The sequence below is a fragment of the Arachis hypogaea genome, chromosome 1 (assembly GCF_003086295.3).
Source record: "Arachis hypogaea cultivar Tifrunner chromosome 1, arahy.Tifrunner.gnm2.J5K5, whole genome shotgun sequence".
NCBI lineage: Eukaryota > Viridiplantae > Streptophyta > Magnoliopsida > Fabales > Fabaceae > Arachis > Arachis hypogaea.
The window spans coordinates 103,874,058-103,896,286 of NC_092036.1; the positions used below are offsets into that span (position 1 = coordinate 103,874,058).

The 22,229-nt window shown below is 34.1% G+C and overlaps 3 protein-coding genes across 5 annotated transcripts; 1 reads left to right on the forward strand and 2 right to left on the reverse strand.

Annotated features, from left to right (window-relative positions):
• The first annotated feature begins 205 nt into the window (after positions 1-205).
• LOC112706004 (O-fucosyltransferase 15) lies at positions 206-4,411 on the forward strand. Its single transcript, XM_025757072.3, has 10 exons — positions 206-1,045; positions 1,270-1,338; positions 1,439-1,532; positions 1,647-1,708; positions 1,842-1,930; positions 2,533-2,653; positions 2,749-2,892; positions 3,019-3,350; positions 3,475-3,715; positions 3,913-4,411. The coding sequence occupies exons 1-10, from the start codon at positions 671-673 to the stop codon at positions 4,219-4,221; spliced, it is 1,836 nt and encodes a 611-aa protein (XP_025612857.1). The 5' UTR covers positions 206-670; the 3' UTR covers positions 4,222-4,411.
• Positions 4,412-4,779: 368 nt separating this feature from the next.
• LOC112705994 (subtilisin-like protease SBT2.4) lies at positions 4,780-10,075 on the reverse strand. Its single transcript, XM_025757060.3, has 9 exons — positions 9,839-10,075; positions 7,428-7,961; positions 7,263-7,358; positions 6,854-6,923; positions 6,479-6,764; positions 6,052-6,392; positions 5,693-5,960; positions 5,320-5,592; positions 4,780-5,209 (listed from the first exon to the last, which is right to left on the reverse strand). Exons 1-9 carry the CDS (start codon positions 10,051-10,053, stop codon positions 4,797-4,799), a joined length of 2,496 nt encoding a protein of 831 aa, XP_025612845.1. The 5' UTR covers positions 10,054-10,075; the 3' UTR covers positions 4,780-4,796.
• Positions 10,076-12,498: 2,423 nt separating this feature from the next.
• LOC112706016 (homeobox protein SBH1) lies at positions 12,499-16,795 on the reverse strand. 3 transcript variants are annotated; one of them, XM_025757098.3, is made up of 5 exons: positions 16,423-16,795; positions 16,031-16,254; positions 15,707-15,947; positions 13,017-13,264; positions 12,499-12,931 (listed from the first exon to the last, which is right to left on the reverse strand). In XM_025757098.3, the coding sequence occupies exons 1-5, from the start codon at positions 16,430-16,432 to the stop codon at positions 12,728-12,730; spliced, it is 927 nt and encodes a 308-aa protein (XP_025612883.1). In that variant the 5' UTR covers positions 16,433-16,795; the 3' UTR covers positions 12,499-12,727. The 3 variants fall into 3 exon arrangements, with proteins under 3 accessions (XP_025612883.1, XP_025612892.1, XP_025612875.1); XM_025757107.3 differs by having other exon boundaries at positions 16,639-16,794; XM_025757090.3 differs by having other exon boundaries at positions 16,031-16,794.
• Between the last annotated feature and the right edge of the window lie 5,434 nt (positions 16,796-22,229).

A 22,229-nucleotide genomic window follows, 5' to 3' on the forward strand; every position in this document is an offset into this window, starting at 1 on the left:
GAGATCTAGCTGTTTCTACTCCATGTCGCTTGAACATTTTCTTTTGAAACTATAACTATTAGTTGCAAATTCAGGAACTAATAGCTGACAAAAGTGCTTGAATTATCAGTTTGGTTAATATCCCCTATTGCTAAGTGGATTGGTCTTACCAAAGCTATAGTGATACTAAACTGCTTCTTTAACTGATCAATGCCAAACTTTTGACGAATAAGCAACATCCTTCTTTGCTTCTTCTTCTTCTTATTTTTTAGTATATTAGTTTATAATTAAACAATAATAACATAATATAAACTAGCAAAAAATAAATAATTATATAAAAAATAAATATAATTATATATTTTGGCCATATATCAAAATTAAACTCCACAAAAAATAACGTGGATGAAAAATATCAATTAATTATATTAAAAAATTGCAATCTAAAAATGGTGTCATGTGTCAATGGAGAATCAGACCCCAGGATTAAGAAGAAAAATAATTCAATTTCACGAAACCAAGTAGAAATTCTACGCTCTTAGCTCATTCATTTTACTTTAACATAAGAACCCCAACTTGGCGCCACGGCTGTTATCACCGTTACTATTCAATCCTACTTTCTTCCTTCGAAACAATTCATTCAGATTTTTTTTGTCTCCACACTTACGGATCTGATCTGAACCGAACCCGAATCATGGTGTCCGCATCCGACGGCCTTCCAGTTCCAGATCGGTGCGGACCCATCGCCACCCGTTCCGCCTCCTTCAACGGTATTTATTCCTCCTCATCCCCCCCTACCCCCCGGAGCCGCCAATCGTCGCCAGTTCACTCGTCGAGGGTGGGCCCCAGTCACCCCTTCAGCTCCCGCAGAAGCAGATCCCAATTTCCATGGTACCGACGGAAACGCCTCAAAGTAGTTATGGCACTTGTTGCTTTGCTAGGTTCCTTATTCCTTGTGAACTGGATTATGCTCGCAAGGCTTCAACATGACGCACCAAATCCTCCTGTTTCTAAATCTGCTGCCAAGTTATCCATCCGTTCCTCTGTTTCCCTTTCAGTTTCGGTTCAGGTGCTTTGTTTCTTCCATTCATAAATAGTATATTGTTATCCTCATATTGTACTCACCGTTAATATAGTATATAGGCATTGATAGTTGGTAGGTAAACATGTGGCTCTAATTTTATATGCTATATATAGAATAGTTGGGATATTAGTATAACTTAATTTCATGGCTGCTGGATGATTTTGTTGTGTTTCTTAGTGTTGGTCATTATTTTTTCCTGATGCTTACAGGGTAAAGGGAAAAAACCACACAAGGGATATCAAAGGATGCTGGCTTTGGCTGCCCATGCCTTGGCAGAGGTAAAGCCATAGAGTTTATAGAATGATTTCTAATTGTTTTGGATTTCTCTCTGGTGCATGTTTGTGTAAGTATTTCTGATTTAGTTTTCATATTGGACAGGATAAACGAGAACCAAAGGATTTGTGGCAGGAACCTTTGGCTCCTGCATCTAATTGGAGACCTTGTTCTTATCTGCGTAATTGGGAACCTAATGGTATGTGTGCTAGAACTTAGAACTGCAGCACTTTGTATGTCGGAAAGTGAGTACAAACAAGATTTCCTTGTGTCATGAACTCACACTCTGCTATCCTTTAATGTACTCTCCCAGAAGGAAAGAATGGATACATTTTGGTTACTGCAAATGGTGGGATCAATCAACAGCGGGTTGCTGTAAGTATTCTTTGTTAGACTGCTATGTTTTTATGCTTACTGCATCCTTGAATTTGGGTTTTGTTTGATTTGAAAGTGTTTTTCCTTTTTAACGGATTAACTCAGCATAAATGATCAATTTGGTTCGCCACAGGTTTGCAATGCTGTTGTTGTGGCACGATTACTAAATTCAACTTTGGTCATTCCCAAATTTATGTACAGTAGTGTATGGAGAGATGTGAGGTGATGTTCTGTCTATCTTTTTCCTTCCTCATCCTCTTCATAGTTTGACTAACACAATATAGGGCATGTTTGGTTTGTGTTTCATTTTCATTTCCATTTTCAGTATTCTTTTAGGATTTTATGAAGAAAAAAAAAAGATTTTATTGTTTTCACAGTGAATCTTCTTTTTCCCCACAAAAATACTAAAAACATAATACACTGGAAATGCAAACCAAACAAGCCCCTAATTTCTCTCGAAATATTTAGTTGCTAGACCAAATGCTTAGTACAAACTCTGATGATTACTGGGATGTTATCATATGAAAGTGAATTTTTTATGATTGTTGTAGCTGAATAAAACCTGTGATTCTAATACATAGCTACAAGTTATATGAAAAATTCAGGGGGATAGGTTAGATGGTTAGGCATATGGGTTAGCAATTCAGTAACTACTGCCTTTTTTATCCCATATTTTTGGAAGGGAAACTACCATGGTAAAATTTCTAGTTTTAGCATTTATTCTACTTTAGTTTTATATTCACATTTGCTGTCCATGGGTATTCTCTTATGACGTTTCGAATTTGTAAGTGTAACTTATGATCTCTTATTTCATAATTTCATAGTCAATTCAGCGATATCTATCAAGAGGAGCTTTTTATTAACTACTTGACTCCTGATATTCGGATAGTGCGTGAACTTCCCAAGGAACTGCAGTCTTTGGACTTGGAGGCAATTGGTAGTGTTGTAAGTAACTTTCCTACTTCAGGAGACTATAAGAATATAAGTACACTCAAATATATTGGTTCTGTATGTTCTTAATTGTGGGAATGCTTTTTCAGGTGACAGATGTTGACATGGTAAAGGAGGCAAAGCCTAGCTTTTACTTGAAAAACATCCTACCTATTATACTTAAAAATCAAGTAGTTCACTTTGTTGGATTTGGGAATCGCCTTGCATTTGACCCAATACCATTTGAACTTCAGGTAAATGTCATTTGATGCTTAGATATTACAATCAATTCGCCAGGTTCTGGCAGATATGCCTCTATTATTGTCTTTCTTGAATTTCAAGCCCTAGTGTGCTATTCCTAATCGGGGAAATTCATATAGAGACTTCGTTGCAGATGTAACTTTCATGCGCTGCAATTTGTTCCCAGAATACAAGAAACTGGTGCTTTGCTTCTTAAAAGATTACGCAAACATGAAGGTCTTATTGGACCATTGGACCGTTATCTTCTTGGTCCATTTGCAGATTCAGTTGAGGAAAATGGAAATAATGTCAAGAAAGCATCAAAATACCTAGCTATACATCTCAGATTTGAAATTGACATGGTTTCCCATTCTTTATGTGAATTTGGGGGAGGTGAAGAAGAGAGGAAAGAATTGGATGCATATCGTGAAATTCATTTCCCTGCATTGGCACAGTTGAAGAGGACTACAAAGTATGTGTTACTATAATCTTAATCATGTGAAATTCTCCCCCCAGACAGAAATTTTATTTTTGATAAAGAAAAAGCCTTGCTCTTGGAACTTGTTTGACCTCAATAATTTGAATATTCTATGCAGATTGCCTTCTCCCTCAGAGCTCAGGGCCGAAGGCCTATGTCCTTTGACACCGGAAGAAGCAGTCCTTATGCTTGCTGGTCTTGGTTTCAACCGCAAGACACATGTATTTGTAGCTGGATCTAATTTATATGGAGGTCGCTCACGGTTGGTTGCTTTGACCAGCTTGTACCCTAAATTAGTCACTAAGGAGAACTTGCTTTCTGCTGCCGAACTTGAACCCTTTGCAAATTATTCATCTCAGGTGAGTATCGGTTGACATTGTTCAATTTGTGTTTTTATGCTATTTGATCCTTAGCATCATTTGAGCCTGCATAGCAATGTGTGCGTGCGTGCATGTGCATGTGGATATGAAAACACAACATCATAAGAGGAACATTGGGTCTTTTTGGCTTTACTGTTACTCTACTGACGAATAACAAGAAACGATATCTATTGTAGTTAGCAGCACTGGACTTCATAGGATGCACTGCTTCTGATGCATTTGCCATGACCGATTCGGGTAGTCAGTTGTCATCTTTGGTGTCCGGGTATCGAATATATTATGGAGGAGGAAGAATGCCAACAATACGTCCTAATAAGCGCAGGCTTGCTAGTATATTCATGAAGAACTCTACCATAGAATGGCGAGTGTTTGAACAGAGAGTGAGGAAAGCAATTAGACAAACTAAGCATGTACAGACAAGGCCCAAGGCTAGAAGTGTTTACAGATATCCTAGGTGTAAAGAATGTATGTGCAGTACAGATTGATTCATTTGTTTTAGCTTGGTTTAATTGCCCATTGCAATTTTATACATTCTTTTTCATTTATTCTACTAGTTAGTTATTTTTCTTTACTAATTTGGTTAGGCTGCTCCATGTTATAGCTACACTGTACCATAACTTAGCATGGGATTGATCTCTGACAAATAGTAACCATTGTCATATACGATTCTTTCAAGCTCTTTTTGCTCCATAGATTTTGTTGCTAAAAGCCGAATATTTAACAATAGTTTGGGCTGGGTTATCCTGTCACTTAAGGTTATCTTGGAACTAATACAACCGAACTCCTTTGAATCTTGCAGGCTCGGGCTTAGAGTCTAAAGAACAAATTAGGAGTTATTCTATACATTTAAGTATTTTTGCATGTAATTATTATGGAAAAATATTAGGTGACCAATATCTTTTTTCTCTTACATTTGTCTTGCATGGTAACCAACACCAGCCAACTTCTCATAATTGTTGACCCCTAGCATTCCCCACTTTTATGCGACCATGTCAGAGTTAAACTGACTAAAACCCAGTTGCATAACAAAAGGTGGCTGTTTTGCTAGGTAGTGTGATTTTCAATATATTAAAGAAGGTAAAACTGACAACGTTATTCTTACAATGTGATTCAAATTTCCTGTCAAAACAATTTCACCAAAGCTGAAATTTTTCATGGTTGCGTAAACATTGAGTCGAATATTCAGATCTTGTGTTCCTTGCGGACTTATGGTAAACCAAGTTGGAGACAGATCGACAGTAGTTCCAAATGGAGGCATAACAGTGGCCAAATATGTCTCCGTTTTGTTCCCCACATTGATGAAAGTTCTTCGCATAGAAGCTGAACCTCTCAGTGAAGATATTGTTACTGAAGGAAGGTTTAGATCATATGGATCGGAAAATGATTGGTTGCAAGGTACCCCTATGGTTGCAAGTATTGTATCCTGGCCAATGCCGGGCAAAGAGCATAAGAAGCTGACATAGTCTGCAAACTCTGTTTTAAGAAGAGTAAACATTATTCATGTTGTGAGCAGGTAAAAGAACCAAGCTGATCAAGCATTCAATTCTAAGTGTGTGGCTCTTCTACTTTACTAGTACATATACCTGATGGCAGAACCAAGCCTGGATCATTGGCACGGTTAGGGTTGACAATGCCTGCCCCACATTCAAAGGGAGTGGAGGAATGCAAGGTGCCTATGGGATAGCTTTCTGCCATTATATTCTCTCCAAGATTATCAAACTTTGTGCTGGTTGTGGTTATTGCAGATGCTATCATAGATGGAGTCCATGATGGATTATATTGCTTGATTAGTGCTGCGATTCCGGCTACATGAGGTGTGGCCATGCTGGTACCGGATAATATTGCAAATTCATGCCCTATATGTGTTATAACAGAAGAGTTACAACAGCAACTAAGATTTGTGATTGAATAGAGTTGGCTAAATAGATCAGACGACGCTATGATATCGATGTGTACCTCTCAGCATGGGATTCGAGACACTCATGGGGCTATAAGCTGCCCATATTTGGTCCCCTGGAGCAAGAACATCAGGTTTAAGTACATCAGCAAGACTTTTTCTATTGTTACTGATATCCGGACCCCTTGAAGAAAATAAACTAACAACCGGCGATCGCTCCGTGAAAGAGGCTACTCTTCCTTCCCCTATAGCTGCCATGGCATCAGATTCTATGAAATTTCCTCTCTCATCCCTCTTGGTATGTTCTTCATAATATTGTGATATAACCTACATTTAGGAGCAACCGTTTATTCAGTTAATGGAAGCCTTGTTTCGGTTAGAATACAAAAAATGATGACTAATTAGTTCTTTTTTATACCTTGGCATCATCTACACGAGAGATCAATATGGAAGGAAGAGCAAAAGGATATGCCTGCGGTTTGTAACTACCATATCTTGGATTTGCAACATAGATAAAACCTGAGAATCCTAGAGTCCTTGCTGTATCAACAATGGCAGCAAAAGAGGAGGTTCCAGTATAGAATCCATATGAGCAGGTACAGATAACTATCCTTGCAAACACCAAGTTTGGATCGAAAGCTTCTGGATGCTGGCACTCTTCTATATATTCCGGAGTGTGTTGGAATGTTCCATTTTTTTTCAATGCATCCTTGGCTAACACCAGCTTTTGTAAAACTTTTCCATTTCCAAAACCTGGCCCTGAATAGGTAATTAAATAAAGAAGCTCAAACAAAAGGAGCATTATGCTCTTGGAACATTGCGTTTGGGAACCTAAGCGGCATTACCTGATAGGCTAGCACCATCTAGAACTTGGCCATTCCCAAGAAGAAGATGAGCAGGGTAGGTTCTGTCAGTGGTGGAAGCGCCAACCCCCATGGCCCAGGGACTAAAAGAGACCACAGTTGAAGGATATGGACCCTTGTTCCCTGCAGCTTGGACCACAAAAACTCCTGCTTTCCTTGCAAATAACATGGCAACCTCAAACATGTTTAAGAAGGTTAATGTGCCATCTGGTGGTGGTTCATCTGGTCCCACAGACACTGTTAATATATCCACCCTATCACTCACAGCCTGCATATGTATATATATATTTATATAAATCAATCAAACAATTAGGTATTCAAAGATTAATTATTTGACAATGTATGTGCAAAAATTACTTGATCCATAGCTGCAACAACATCTGCAAGAGTTGACCCGCTTGGATATGCAGCCTTATAAACCGCAATCCTGCAATGCAACAAAAACAAAACAAAAAAGTAATAAACTTTACATAATATAGCAAAACCAGTAAAAATATCTATCTGAAATATGTCATACTCAAGGCAAGGAACCGATATTAAAAAATGGTGGATACTATCGTGAAGATTTTACAATTGTCTTCATGTAAATATACATCTTTTTTATCATTAGATAATAAATTGTAGGGTTTGATTTGATATGCTATAAAAGTGTTATCTTTTTTCAAAATGTGGCTAAACAAACAAATCACATTTTTAACACAAGACTTTTTATAAGAAGATGTTTTTAACATCTTCATTTGAGTAGGTGCCTTAAAAAATACCTGACCTTGCACGAGGTGCCATACCGCTAGCTTTCCCATAGAAGACGCCGTTCACAACAACGGGAACACCACCATTTCCAGCAGCAATAGAGGCAACATGACTGAAATCATCAAAAGTAACAATCATACATCTTAGAAGATAAGTTGAGGTGAGTAGCAGAATGGATTACCTGCCATGTCCTTCAGCATCAAAGGGTGAAAGGATGTCGACAGAAGCATTAAGGTTCACCGCAGCTTGGGCACCAGCAGAGAAGAACTTGGCAGACACAATCTTGCCATTGCAAGAAGAAGCAGGGAAGAAGGGACCGAACTGACACTCAGCGGAAGAGAAAGAAGAGAGGTTAGAGGTGAAAGGGTGCAAGTTGGGATCGTAAGCGAAGCTAGGGTGGGTGGGGTTGATGCCGCTGTCAACAAAACCAATGACAACGCCGTCGCCGGCGTGTGCGGGTCCTCCAAGCTGCGTCCAAATACCAGTGGGTAAGCTTAGAAACTGGGGAGTGTGGGTTGTCATAAGCTTGGCTCCGTTGTCTCTCTGTACAAGCTTCACTCCGGCCAAGTTTCTCAGCCTCGTGGCCTGGGATCGGCTCGTGTGCACGGAAAACCCATTGAACATGTGTTTGAAGCTGTGGAGCTTCTTGTAGCTTCCATCTTCCAGAGCGCTTTGTAGAATTTCATCGTGTTTTGCTTCCGTTTCCTCGCGCAAACTATTTTATCAATAAAAGTAAGACAACACTTTCTTTTTTCGAACTTTTGTTATTTTTTTAAAACGTGGATTGTTGGGTTGTTATTCATAAATGTAGTACAGTTTTATTAGAAAAGTAAAAATCAAACCGTCCGATTTATTTGAGGTACAGAAATCAAACCATTTGATTTCTAGAGCTGTCCGATTTGTAGATGTACAGAAATCGGACTATCCGATTTATGAAAGGTACACAAATTAGACCGTCCAATTTGTGTTAAAAAAAATTAAAAAATTTAGGGTATAGAAATCGGACCCTCCAATTTGTATACTTTTAATAATTTTAAAAAACACCAAAAATTACAATGTTAAGGTATATTACTACTTTTACTTTCCTAACAAAAAAAGTTAGCCTTCTTTTTTACATATTTTTATCTAATTTTTTTTATTTCATAATTTACTAATATATTTTAAATATTATTAACTAAAAATAATAAATTTTACTGGCCTCTAACATTTTTCTAAAAATAAAGAGTAAATAGTTATTTTTACACTCCAAAAATATGTTAAATGAGTTTAAAATCTAATACTCTTCATTGTTTGATAAATAATTTTTTTTAATTTAGTATTTATATTTAATAAATTCATTTAAAAATAATTTTAGTGTATAAATAGTATTTTTATTTTTTAATTTATCAAAAAAAAATGTTACTTCTTCAAATTAAAAAACTTTACAAACTAAGTCAAGTCGATCAGTTATTAACATTTTATGAAATTAATAATTCATGTAATTGTTAAAATAATTTTTTATGTAATACTTTTGTATAAAAGCACGAATCTTATCTATTTTAATTTTCCTTATCGTTTTTGAAAAATTGCTTTTGCAATTTCTAAATATGACACTTATGAGATAAAACCCTGATAATAACAAATCTTTAAATCATTTTAGGTGTATATTAAATCAGATATTAATATAAAATATATATAAATTAATTAAACTATATATATTTATGTATGTAAATATATAGTGCCTAATAATTTAGTGACAGTTTATTGTGCGTATAGTATTTTTTAAACTTTAAATAAGATTGATTATTGATTTCTTTGGTAATTAATACTGACTATACTGTCAGGTCAATGGAAATTAATGTTCATAACAACTAAATGTTATTAATGTATTTTGTGATTCAAGTAATTTACGATTAGAGATTTTTTTATGATAAGAAAATTAGAAAGAATAATAAAATACAAATATGATTTAGTTTAAGAAAGTTAAGATATCCGTAAGATATCGAAGTAAGTAAATGCTAAATATAGTTTTTTATTATATAAATAAAGTCAGAAAGAATAATAAAAATGCAAATATGCTTTAATTAATGAAAATTAAGAGATTAAGATATCAAATTAAGTGATTTTTCTTTTATGATAAAATGTAGAGAGAATAATAAATGCTAGTTGAACAAGTAATGGTTAGCATCACCGAAATACAAATATGCTTTAATTAGAGAAAATTAAAAGATTCAGATATATTGCAACAAGTAATGCTAAATAGAATTCATTTTCCTTTGTTATAATTAATTAACATTGTCATCAGAAACATGTGAGAAATTTCTTAGAAATAACCGAAAAAAATCAATTTGACGTGAAGTCAACTTCATCTGAATTTTCACCTTATATATACTTAATTTGTTAGTGAATACGAATTTAGAAGAGTAGAAGTTTCTCATTTCGGTGTCATGATGATGAATCAATGATCTGAAATAACTTGACAGAAGATTTTAGAAGAAAAATTATTTGCAAATGAACATGATTTCTGCTGTATAAATGAGACATTATAATAAATCGGACTATGAACAGAGAGTAAATTAATCAAACCAAAGTCTCTACTATGAACTAATTAACCTGTTGGGATCAATTGTTGTTGAATCTTGACTATGAGAACCTTTTTGGAAAGCAATCCCATCTCCTTCCAATAGAACCAAGTATATGTGTCTCTCTTCATCATCATGAAAACAAGTAATGGAAATCACAAAGATTGAAATGAAGATACTCATCATCAGTAACAGTGTTAGTGATGATGGTAAAACCATGGAGGTAACACTATTCCCTTTAGCCATTGTTGAGGCGAAGAAAAAAAAAAAGAAAGATTTGTTGAAGAGTTGATGGTAATAACGATTCTTATATATAGAGATGCAAAGCAAGGAGATAAAATAGCCTCACTCATAACGTGAACGAATTCTAAAATTTAGCATATTTTAAGGTAATTTATATCATTTCTTAGTGCTAGCTTTACCAAGCAATTGCATGAGTCTATTAATAAAAAATGCATGGCATCTCACGCGAAGATGAATCCTCCCCTCGCAAACAAGCAATATAAAACCCGTAGAACATTCTGTTACTTGGTCGGTCCAATTAGGAAGAGTTTATGTTTTTGGGCCTAATATGGTGACGTAAAGGGTTCTTATGTTTAGTTTTCCTCCTTTTTTTCTAGTGGAAAAATGGAAATTATTTCTTGGATTTGGATTTAATTTGTCATTCTTACATGAATACAACTAGGAAAATTTCTGAAAACATTATGATCATAGATGGTTCATTCATGGCCATATAATCAAAGAATAATATTAAGAGTATATATAAGGAATGGTACGGTGTTATGGTGTCTACCATGTTTCATTTTTACATTATATGATATAAATACAAAAAGTGGAATCTATACTTTTTTTTCTCTCACTTTTTAAGCAAGTTAGACACTAATTTTTAAGACACTATAGAATTTTTCATAAGAAATAGATAAAGAAGCTTTTCAAAACGAAAATATTAAGAACTAAAAGTTTATTTTTAACCTAATTTTTTTAGGATAAGATATATTTAGAATTTGTTTTAAAAGATATATGTCTCATAATTTTTAATTTTTATAATTTTTTTAATAATTTTAAATATTAATTATTTATTTTATTATTTATTCATAAAGTAAATCGATGAATTGATATTGGAAAAATGTGCGTTTGCTTACAATAAAAGATATCTTTTGTGGAGCAATAGTGTAATACTACTTAGCCAAAATATTATACAGAATAAATAAAGATATATGATTAATAACATTTGTGTTTATAAGAGAATGTGAATCACTCTTTTAATTTAATTGTCACAATAATCTTTTTTTAATTATCTTTTTTCATTTAATTATACTAAAAGTTAATTCCAAATTTAATGTGAATCGAATTTTAAAAATTTCTCCCTCATTATTACTATATGCATTTTTTTGTTGCCCACAGTATTTCCAACCCGACAGGATAAGGACAAGAACTAATTTGTCATTGATCGGAACTCCATTTAAGGGTTTGCAACACTTGTTTAAGCGGACGAGTGACATTCAACCAACCCAAGTTGGTTTACTACATGCGTTTATAATTCTATAAAACTGACTAAAAGTTGAATTTTAAAAGACAAATAACATTTTTGTATTTAATATATAAATCAATGTTTTTATATATAATAAATATTACAGCAAAAACGATAAGGCACGTAAAAGTAGGGATGTTTATAGATCGGATCGTATTCACAGATTTACCGTAAATATTCACATCCGATCAAAAAATTGCGGGTATGATCGAATCCGCAGAATGATAAGATCAGATAGGATTTGATCTGCACCCTTTAAGGATTGAATCGCGGATATCTGCTCTGCATCCACGTATCTGATCTGTAGATCCACACAATAATAATTAAAATATATATATATATATATATTTAGTATTATATTTATTTGTTTGTATGTTTTAGTTAGTAGTTTTTATCTCATATATTGTATTATTTTATTTTTGTTATTTAAAAAAGTTTGATTAAAAATATTTTTGGAATAAATAGGTTTTAAAAGTGTGAAAGAAACATTTTTATTGAATTTTTTACATAGAAATATAATTAAAAAGAGAAGGTTTAATTATGTAGATATACCCGATATCCGATCCGCAAATATACGGATAAGATCGGATCCAACACTAAAAAATGCGAATATCATATCATATCCGATCAGATAGAAATTGTGCAGATCAAATCGAATTTTCAACCATATCCGATCTGCATACACCCTACGTGAAAGGATAATAATTAAACTTTGCTCATCTCATTAAATAAAGTTAAAAATAGAAAGTTTTAACTAATTTTGGTTCAATAAATTTGGTTTTCAAACTTTTTTTGTTATTTGCAAATTTAAATTTTATTTAAAAATTTATAATTAGTCCATAAATTATTATATATATAAAACAACATTCAAATCTTCGAAATTTTCTTTAAGGTTATATATATATGCCTTTTGTATGCTTTTCTTTTGTTGATATTAAAAGTGATTACCAAAAATTTACACCATAAAAAATGTAAAAAGAATAATGTAAACATAATTTTTTTATTTTTATTTTTTTGTGGGTCCACATTGAACTGTTTCTTAAACCTAGGTCTTAGATAGAAGGAAAAATTTTACCCGCCGAAATTTATGTTGTGGCCAAATCGCCAAGTTTGACGTTATATTTTGGCCTGCCGTGTGAGATAATCGAAAATGGCTTCGCTTATGTTTGGACTAATGAATGGATCAAGTCCTCTCATTTTCTTTAATTCAGAAGCTCCAAGTCCAATTACAAAATACAGTTTATGATTGAACACCTAGGTTCCGTTATATATATTTAATAGCATCATAACTAACTACTTAAGACGTGCGTTGCTCTCTACATACATTACATTTATATGCTACTTTTTTAAGTTTGAAGTGATGAATGCCTTTGCATTTATTTTTGTTTCTCAAAGCATTGTGTGGGAAAAATCCATGGGAAAGGGATTGGCCACAACATTGTCAATGTAATAATGTGGATGGCTTTGATCCATCACCACAAACTGCATATCCTCCGAAGGCTTCCAATGCCGTTTCCTTTGATTAATAAACCAGTTGTTTATCTGTTTCTGATCCAAACCTGTTGACTCTGCAAGCGCCACCTTCTGTGATTCCTGTTCATACATACAAAAATCTCCACATTTTTCTATCACATATTTCACAAAATTGAAGATCATGATATAGTTTTAAGGCACATACAGATGGGTAAGGCCATTTGTGATGTCTGCTCCACCATTCAAGTAGCTGTTGCCTTGCTTCTTTAGGGAGCTTCCCTTTTTTCCTCTTCTTCATGAATTCCTGCTTCAGACTACCAAGGTATCCGCTGTACTTGCGCAACAGCTGACCCTTCAGCTCCCGCTCCTCTGCTTGCGGATCAATTATTGCATTGTTTTGTAAATCAACATCGTCCTCGGATGATCCATTCCTATCAACACCTTCATTACCGGCTGATTTGTTTCATATCAGCCGCATTAAGCACTAGAACTCATAAGATTGAATATTAAAGAGCAAGGCATGATTAAGACTAATCATATTTTTGTCAAAGAAAAGTGTATCTATCTGCAACTCCTTTTAACATTTGGGCTCAGAATGTGCAAAGAACATCACATTTCCTTGATCAAGAAAACCAACAAATTATTCAATTAATGTTATATGTAGCTGTAATAACTAACCATGTCAAACAATTAACACCAATGAATGACATCTTCAGCAATATGCCATATGTATTAGGCTACACTTTATCTAACAACTTACTGAACTTAGGCATTCATTCGAGACCAAATTGGCAACTAACTGCGACGGAACAGTCTAAATATACAATATAGGTCTCCGGATTAATAAGCTTATTCAAAGACTAAGCAGCACTCAATGTTTTCATTCACCTTACATCGGTCGGTCACTTGCATAAGTCATAATGCAGCAATAACCTTGGGATGTATGTTCTTGGAGGAACCGTATCAGTATCAGCAATATCTCTAGCAAGAATATCAACAATTGTTGAAATCATAGAAGCTGATAGCCATAACCATAATTCAATGGCTAATTATCCTTAAATATTTATTAGGGGTGTATTAAACTCCTTCACCAATACCATTAAGGTGAAAAGTGGATGAATATTTTTTATTATTACTCCTTAAAATATAGACTTGGATAGTCTTAAGTCTGATAATTAACCACACCAGGACAATTTGCTAGGATCCATTCCCCCCAATAATCCAATTCCATAATTAATAATGTTAACTTTAGATGAACTAGCTAGTCACACACGTGGGGGACAAAGGACAAAAATATACTATCCATTGATCTATGGATTTATCTCCAAAACCATTTAGCCTTACACTTTAAACCAATCAATGGGGGAAAGGATACTATATTTGGCCCATCAATAGTTGAAAGATTGAGAACATTGATTCACTTAAACAGGTTAAGTTTATATGCAAGCTAAGGCGATATGCAATATGCGATGAACTTTACATGTTTTTCCATCAGTCTTTGATACTTTAGCAGCAAAGTTTGACATTATGGTGGGGTGGTATTGAATTGACATATTCATTATTTACATGAAGATAAAGACAGTGGTTATCCATTTTTAGTTACAAGACAAGCAAATAAATAGTACCACTACATCTTGTTACAAACAATTATAGCAATAATAAGCATATCAAGGATAATGCATCTGCAAATCATGGTAATATGCATCTGCACCTACGGATACAAAAACGCCAAAATGGACTCTATCCGTAGTAATGTAACATTGCACACGAATACATTGAATGTAAGTTTTTTTATTTTTTTAAATAATTAAATTATAAAAGAAAGTTTCCTTGAAAGAATAAGTCCTAATGGGGTACTTGATTGCCAAAATCTTAATTTTAAAAGTAAGATTTGGTTGAGATAGGAAGAGCCATTCTTTTCCCACATTCATTTATCACCACAGAATGCTTAAAAAATAGAACGGATATAATATAATAACAAAAATATAAATGAGTGATTATGAGACAATAATGTGGAATAAGAATTTTGTAGTCAATAGAAAAAAATGATGAAATCCTTTGTAGTAAGTTCTCTAGAAGAATTAATTTCTAAAGTTCTCTATGATTGAAAACTTGAAAATTTACTATGAGTAATGATTGTAATTCCTAATCATTTTTCTAGTTTACTGCTACTATAGTTACTTCTAAAACTCTAATGTAGAAAAATTCTTAAAAACAAATAAAGAAGGTAGTAAATTAATTGTTAATAATAAGCACACTAGAGTAAAGTAAATGCACTTATACACAAGCCAACTTAAAAAAGCTATACGAAATTATCAATCTAAAAAGACCAATTCAGAAGAAAATTCATTGTTGATCATCATCCATATATATATATGATATAAAAGTATGGGAAGCTATACCTATTCAAATTTGGTGGAATGCAACAAAAAACAAATGCTTATCCATGAACTAACTATAGAGTTTCATATTTTAATTTTTTTGTTATTTTTTCCCCCAATAATCTATGCCAAACAGGACAAATACTCCACCTGGGGATGAACACTAGGCAGCACCAGTTTCCAGAAACCCTAGTAGGTTCATCATAGTCACGGTAAGCATGTGAAATGGGGAAATTTTAATAAACTGACAAATAAATACTTGGATTCTGCTTTTCCAGAAACAGGTGAAATTATGCGAATTTAATTTAAAGTAGAGTAGTTAGATGAGAGAAGCTTCATTCAATGCCCTAATACCGAGAAGACTGAGTTACCTTGCACACATACATATGTATCTACCACTAGTACTACTACTAGTACTTTATTTTAAAGTTTTTTCATGAAACAAAGTAGTGATATGGTTATTGAAGAAAAGGAAAGAAAGAAAAGAGCGTTATGGAAGTAGTTGGGTGATCACCGAAGTTATTGGAAGGAGAAATGGAGAGGGATTTGAACTGGGACTCCATGCGCTGAAGGAAAAGCATGGATTCCTTGAAGGGTTTGGAGAGTTCTTGCTCGTACTTGATAAGCATCTCACAGTAGGCCTCCATGAACTGATCCAGCGCTGGATCTTCACCTATGCAAGAAGTTGCTGCCATTGCCGCTGCAGATTCACATGCTTCTTCTAACCTTGCCACCACTTCAGGCGGTGCTCCAACCTGCACAACTCTAACCACTCAGGGAAACAAAAAGAAAAAAGATCCAACTGTTCTCATCATCATTATATATGGTTATTGTTCACCTTTTGACAATTGACGTATGCAGCCAAGAGGCGATGATAGTGAGGATGAGACATGATCTTGGCCTTGAGAGCTGATGAAGAGGAAGAAGAAGAAGAGCTTCCATGGTGGTTGTTGTGTATGTCCATAAAGTAACATATCCCAGTGTTGTTGGTGTGGAGCATGTTGTTGCGGATTGGTTCTTGATGAGTAGTAAGCATGGGAAGAGGGAAGGAACTATTTGTGTCTGCATTATTAGGATTAGAGTAATTAAGATTAGGAAGAGGATTAATAACTTGATTGTGAGTGGTAGTGAGTAAAGGCATCATGATGATTGGATAAATCCCACTATTATTACTACTACTACTACTCATGATGTTCTCGCCAAAAGCCATCATACTATAAGTGCCATTACCCTCCTCCATTTCAATAAGCAGTTAACATGAGGATTAGGATGATGCGTGTGTTTCAGTCTCTCCCGGAATTTATGGTAGAAAAGAAAGTTTCAGAAGAAAATCCAGAACAGTTGAGTTTGCATGGATGGAGGAGTAGTACTAGAAAGGATAGAGATTTGGAGTTGAAGCAGCAGAGAGCACGCGGGGGCACAGAGAGAGTGAGAGAAGGGGTTCACCTCATTCGTGCACTGCTACCCTTTTACCTTCCCAATGAATTTCCTTCACTACTGCCACTGCAACAAACACAGAGATTCAATCTTCAAACCAAACTGTAAGGAACGATCAAATCGAGGACCACCCAACAAGTCACAGGACCCTTATATTCTTCTTTTTATTTGCACAATTATGTAAAGTAATTTTAGATGTAAACGTTATGTTATCAAAAATAATTATTTTTTATACATATAAGTATATTCAAATTTAATTTTCATAAGTTAAAAGTGTAAAGTATAAACTAGTTAAAATACGCTCTTTAAAAAGCAAAAAATATTATATAAGTATTTAATTATGTAATAATTATATAAGTAAATAATTATTACTGTGTGAATGATCTTTTAAAAAATAATGAAATTATATTATTATATAAAATATTTTATATTATTCATATATATACTCATAATTTCCAAAATTATTATTATTAGTATTATTATAAGAAATACTCAAATGGATTTATATAAAAATTTTATATCAAATATTTTATTTTATAATAAATTATTTTTGTCAGATAAATTAATATTTAATTTTTTTTATTTTGGAATTTGACTAATTCTTAAAAATGTTATTAGTAATAAAAATATATCAAAAACTAATATTTATTGTGATCATCCCGTCCTCTTCTTTAACCTTTAATAAAAGTCCATTATCGTTGTCGTTCATTGTTTCTTTCGACATGATTGTTAATTCTCAAATTAAAAATATAATTGAGAAAAGTAGTTTTCAACAAAGACTAATTTTTCCAAAGAAAAAAGAATATATTTATTTGGCTAAAGCTATATGGTGTGATAATTGTTGCTTAGCTCCTCCAACTATATATACTCCCGTGTGTAAGTGTAGCAGTGACGATGATGATGATGGGCCAGCATCTAATCTATTGTAGAGTAATAGAAGAAGATTATGATGATGATTATTATTATTGAGCATAGAGGAAAGCGCGTATGCAGCTAAGGTAGTAAATAAAGCTGGTAAAGTTAGTGGGACAGTCCGAATGTCTCTTCTTTATCTCTCCTTTTCTCTATGATTATCGTGTCTACTACCATATATATTTCTCGTTATTCATGTACGCTGTATATAACTATATACACCTGCTCCATAACAAAGACTACACAGTATTTAATACTCGATTATATATACTTTAATTATATATATTTATGATGAATGAATACGGATACGAATATAGGATATAATATAAAATATTTTTTATGGACACCAATATTTAGTTTATTCTGTTATCTTAAATATGAGTTGACGCTGCTTGGGTCACCAATTTTGATGAGGTTAATAATTCCTATATGGTGATATAGTTTAGATTCATTAATCTTAGTGAGGTTAGCAACCTCACTATAGTGAAAATAGCTATAAATTTACCTTGGTTGGCCAAGTCAAGGATACACCTCTTACTCTCAAAGAATCTAGAGAAAAATAAGCATACAGCTTATTTCATATTCAAAAATCAACTTCAACTCTATTTCATAAATAAAAGATACATGAGTTATTTATACTAATAGGAGAAGAAAAACCTTCATAACTTGAACGATGTGAGACTAATACATAACACAAATATCACTATCCTAAAGAATATAGGACTTGTATTTCCATATTAGAATTAACTAACATAATTAATTTATTAACTCTACTTGCTCCTACGTCATGGGTCATCACCAAAACGTGATTTTGTTGATTTTGGGTGCTTACTCATCGCAAATATTACTTCTCTAAGACGCAAAGCAAGAACATTATGAAAGAAAGGAATAGAATCGCAAAAACATGCGATTTTGCAAGTTAACTCGCGATTCTAACTATTTTGAAAGCGACAATAACAATTAAATTAAAATTAATAACAATTAAGAAATTCAAAAAAAAAACAGTAACAATAGCCAATAAAAGTTAGAAGAAAGAACAGTAAATCAAGAAATTGAAAATCAATAACAGAAAAAAATCAAAAAACAAAAAAATATTAAAAAGATGTTTAATCAGAAATAGAAGAATAAACTTGACTCAAGCTCCATTTTTGATGAGTTGTTAATGAAGACAAAATGGTAAAGTGCAAGAAGGACAACGGAGAAAGAGAACACTACGAGAATGACAGCATTCTACTGAAGAGTTGCTGCGGCCTGCATGGAGCCTTGGAGGACGACGACCTACTACTGGGAGAGGACGAGACGTGCTGCGTGTGGAGCCGTGCCATGGAGGACAACAGCGAGAAAGAGAGAGGCGCTACGAGGAAGAGAGATGAAGAAGAAAAGAAAAGAGCCATGGAACGCGAGCCTCAGGATTTGTGTTGTCTAATGATGACAATGATGGAGGCGCGAAACAAAGGGAGGACGATTTTTTGGTGATGGAGAGGAAAAGGTGTGAAGAGGCTTAGGAACAGGGTAAATTTAGGGTTCATAGTAGAGAGGTTAGATTTTTTTGGAGAGTAAAAAATTAAAGATTAATTATTTTAAGGGTTTTTTTTCCAAATCAAATATAAATATTGTTTTTATTTTTTAAGATCACTTTTATAAAATATTATTTTTTTTATCTAAAATGTTGTCTAAATTATTTGATATTCTAACATTTTATAAATATACTCTTAATTATTAAAGACAGAAATTATTTTTCTTATGGATGTTAAAGTGGTGTATTGGCTGAATATTGGGGAAAGAGGAGTATTGCCGGAGTATGGGTGCAGGGTCAACATGGGGGGGGGGGCGTTGTGGCTGAGCAGGTGGAGAGACGTGGCAACACGCCAGGGACGTGGTGCCTGCGACGTGGCGCAGCTCCATCAACACGCCATGGGCGTGCTGACTCACCACGCAGGGACGTGGTGCCTGGTGATCCGTGCAGCGCAGCAGAGATTCTTGCCGAGTCTCAACGCACTGCTCCACCACGCAGGAGGCGTGTTGCAGGCTGCCTGCATGCAGAGGACAGCCCCCTCTCCAGAAACCAGCGAGCTCTTCTCCTTCTTCTATATAAACCCATGAATCTGAAGGAATGAAATGAGAGAAGAGAAGCAAGTTAGCGTAGGGGCTTCTTCAATATAGTGAGTTGGAGTTGAAAAAAATGACTCAGTGTAGGAGTAGTGAGTAGTAGTAGTGAGTGACTGTAGTGCAAAAAATAATTTTTTAGTTTAAGGGATACAATAAAAAAAATGGTACGTAATTACTTGGCGCCCGAAGAACATATTATCAACTATTTGGATCATTCTATTTACGTAAGTTAGCAAGTTTTAATTATTTTTTGTATTTAAATTTTTTTTATGTATTTATGTTTGTTTTATGTATATATAAATTGTAATGAGAATATTAATTTGTGTATTTTATAAATATTTTAATAATATAGTAATAGTATTTTTATAAAATAAACGTTAATAATAATAATATTATTTTTTTAATAATGTTATTAGGAAATATATTCAGGAATGAATAAATTTTTTTTTACCTTTTAAACATAATATATTGCGTATAGTAATAAATAAATATTATAATAAATTGAATGTGTAAATTGTATAAAACATACGTTGTTATTAAAAAATTGAAGAAATAATAATTTGAAAAATAAATAATAATAATACGTGATGTTATTAAATATTATAGCAATAAAAAAAAATTGTCGGTAAGGATTAAATATTTTATAGGATAAGTGAATAAAGAATTTAATTTTTTAATAAATAAATAAATAAATAGATAAACTATGTTGAATATTTTAATAAATATATGAATGTTTATTAATATATTTATAAGGATTATTATTTAATTAATGTAACAGATACAGTATGTCTATATCGTTTTGAATCTTCACAGTTTCAAACTCAACGTACAACTCAATCTGTGGGTGTCGCATCTGAGTCTGCCGATGAATTTGAAACATATTCTCCATACTTGCTTCATCAGTAATCGGCAGGACATCAAACTGTATTAGACCACCAAAAACTACAATCGGATTTCGATACAGAATTCTGCTCACTCTCATTAATGTACCGTTTTCCATGCTTTGACAGAGGCCGTTCTGCAGCTCCATTAACGTCATCGTGCATGGAACCACAAACGAAAACGGATTCTGGACACAAACCTCACTCCCTCATGAGTATTATGTATTATCTCACCGTTGCGATACACCACCAAATTTGCGGTTCCCTCCATTACACTAACAATATCCTCAAAGAACACTCAAAACACTCAAATCTTCTTCACTATGCAAACTACCACCGAGCTCTGCCTTATATAGAGGTGAACTTAACACGTGCTGACTCAGCACGCCCCCCACGTGTTGCATACGTGGACCAATGCATGTTCGCCACGTCACCACGCCCCCCACGTGCTTCCCCGCCAACTAATAGCCACGTCAGCACGCCCCCAGCATGCTGACTCAGCACGTCCCGTGCGTGTTTCCCTTTCTGCGCCAACCCGTGATTGCCCTGTCAGCACGCCCCTGCGTGCTGACTAAGCACGTCCCCCGCGTGCTGCCATGTTGGCCCAACCAGATCAACCCACGTAGCCTCCACGCCCTCCACGTGGTTCATGCAACACGCTCCTTGCGTGTTGTGCCTCCATCTAACACGTCCATCTTTGTGTTATACACACAATTATTCCATTTTCAGGGTTTACACCATAATGTTTTCCATATTTAAATTAATCAGCCTATTAAAGATAACACTTTTTACTATTTGAAAAATAAAAGCATTGCTTTTGTCGTATTCAAATGTTGTTTTTGTTATTTAAGACAACTTTTTCCAAGTGTTGTCTTGAATAAGAGTTGTCTTGGATAAAAAATATTTTACTACGGTTTAGTAAAAAAAATAAAAACCATTAATGTAATAACAATGGTTTCCATATCAGCTAGATACATAGGCATGTCTTCTCAATTTCTCATCACCCCATGACAACAAATACGATTGACGCACGCACGGAAGTAAAGATCCGGCGACAAGAAATAAGAGGGCAGAAATATAAGTAAAATTCAATTTAAAGCAAAAAATCTGTGGTAAAGATTTAAAATTTCCTCCACGATTAATGTAAGAATTTCTCTTGAATTTATAATTTCTGGCGTGTGGTGGCGCCAGTAGTCTCGAGTTTTGGCAAACTACTGCAAAAAGATGCAGCTGATGAAACCTAATCCACTGATGTAAGCAAGTGAAGGTTCGGTTTAATTTGAGAGTACACAGTCCAGACTCCAGACAATAGAGACAAGCAAGCAATAGTTTTCTTTCTTTCTTTCTTTCTTTCTTTTTTAAAGATAAACAAGCAATAGTTCGCATTCATACACATGAACGCTCCATGATCAATCCAATCAGTGGGTCCTAATTCTCCTGACACCTTTATTTATTTTCTCTAAAATATTATTATTGATGAGTTCCAGTTTTACATGCTTCTCATTTGGTGAAGTAGTTTGATTGGTGTAAAATTATGACGATGAGCATGTTAGTTAGTTGATAAATGATTAGGGATAAGTGTAGAGAAGAGAGTAACCGTGAAGGGGAGTGGTGCAATGGCGGGGCATATAGTATTGAGGGGACAGCCATCACATAGAAAACAGGAGCAACCCTAGCAGGTAGCAGCTACTACCCCCT

Coding starts and splice junctions, on each gene's coding strand:
- LOC112706004 (XM_025757072.3), top strand. CDS start 671: ATGGTGTCCGCATCCGACGGCCTTCCAGTTCCAGATCGGTGCGGACCC. Junction 1,931..2,532: donor AGTGTATGGAGAGATGTGAG/GTGATGTTCTGT, acceptor ATAATTTCATAG/TCAATTCAGCGATATCTATC. Junction 3,351..3,474: donor CAGTTGAAGAGGACTACAAA/GTATGTGTTACT, acceptor TATTCTATGCAG/ATTGCCTTCTCCCTCAGAGC.
- LOC112705994 (XM_025757060.3), bottom strand. CDS start 10,053: ATGGCTAAAGGGAATAGTGTTACCTCCATGGTTTTACCATCATCACTA. Junction 7,962..9,838: donor ACAACAATTGATCCCAACAG/GTTAATTAGTTC, acceptor TTGATAAAATAG/TTTGCGCGAGGAAACGGAAG. Junction 6,393..6,478: donor AGATGGTGCTAGCCTATCAG/GTAATGCCGCTT, acceptor TTACCTATTCAG/GGCCAGGTTTTGGAAATGGA.
- LOC112706016 (XM_025757090.3), bottom strand. CDS start 16,432: ATGGAGGAGGGTAATGGCACTTATAGTATGATGGCTTTTGGCGAGAAC. Junction 15,948..16,030: donor CATACGTCAATTGTCAAAAG/GTGAACAATAAC, acceptor AGAGTTGTGCAG/GTTGGAGCACCGCCTGAAGT. Junction 12,932..13,016: donor ACAAATGGCCTTACCCATCT/GTATGTGCCTTA, acceptor ATGTATGAACAG/GAATCACAGAAGGTGGCGCT.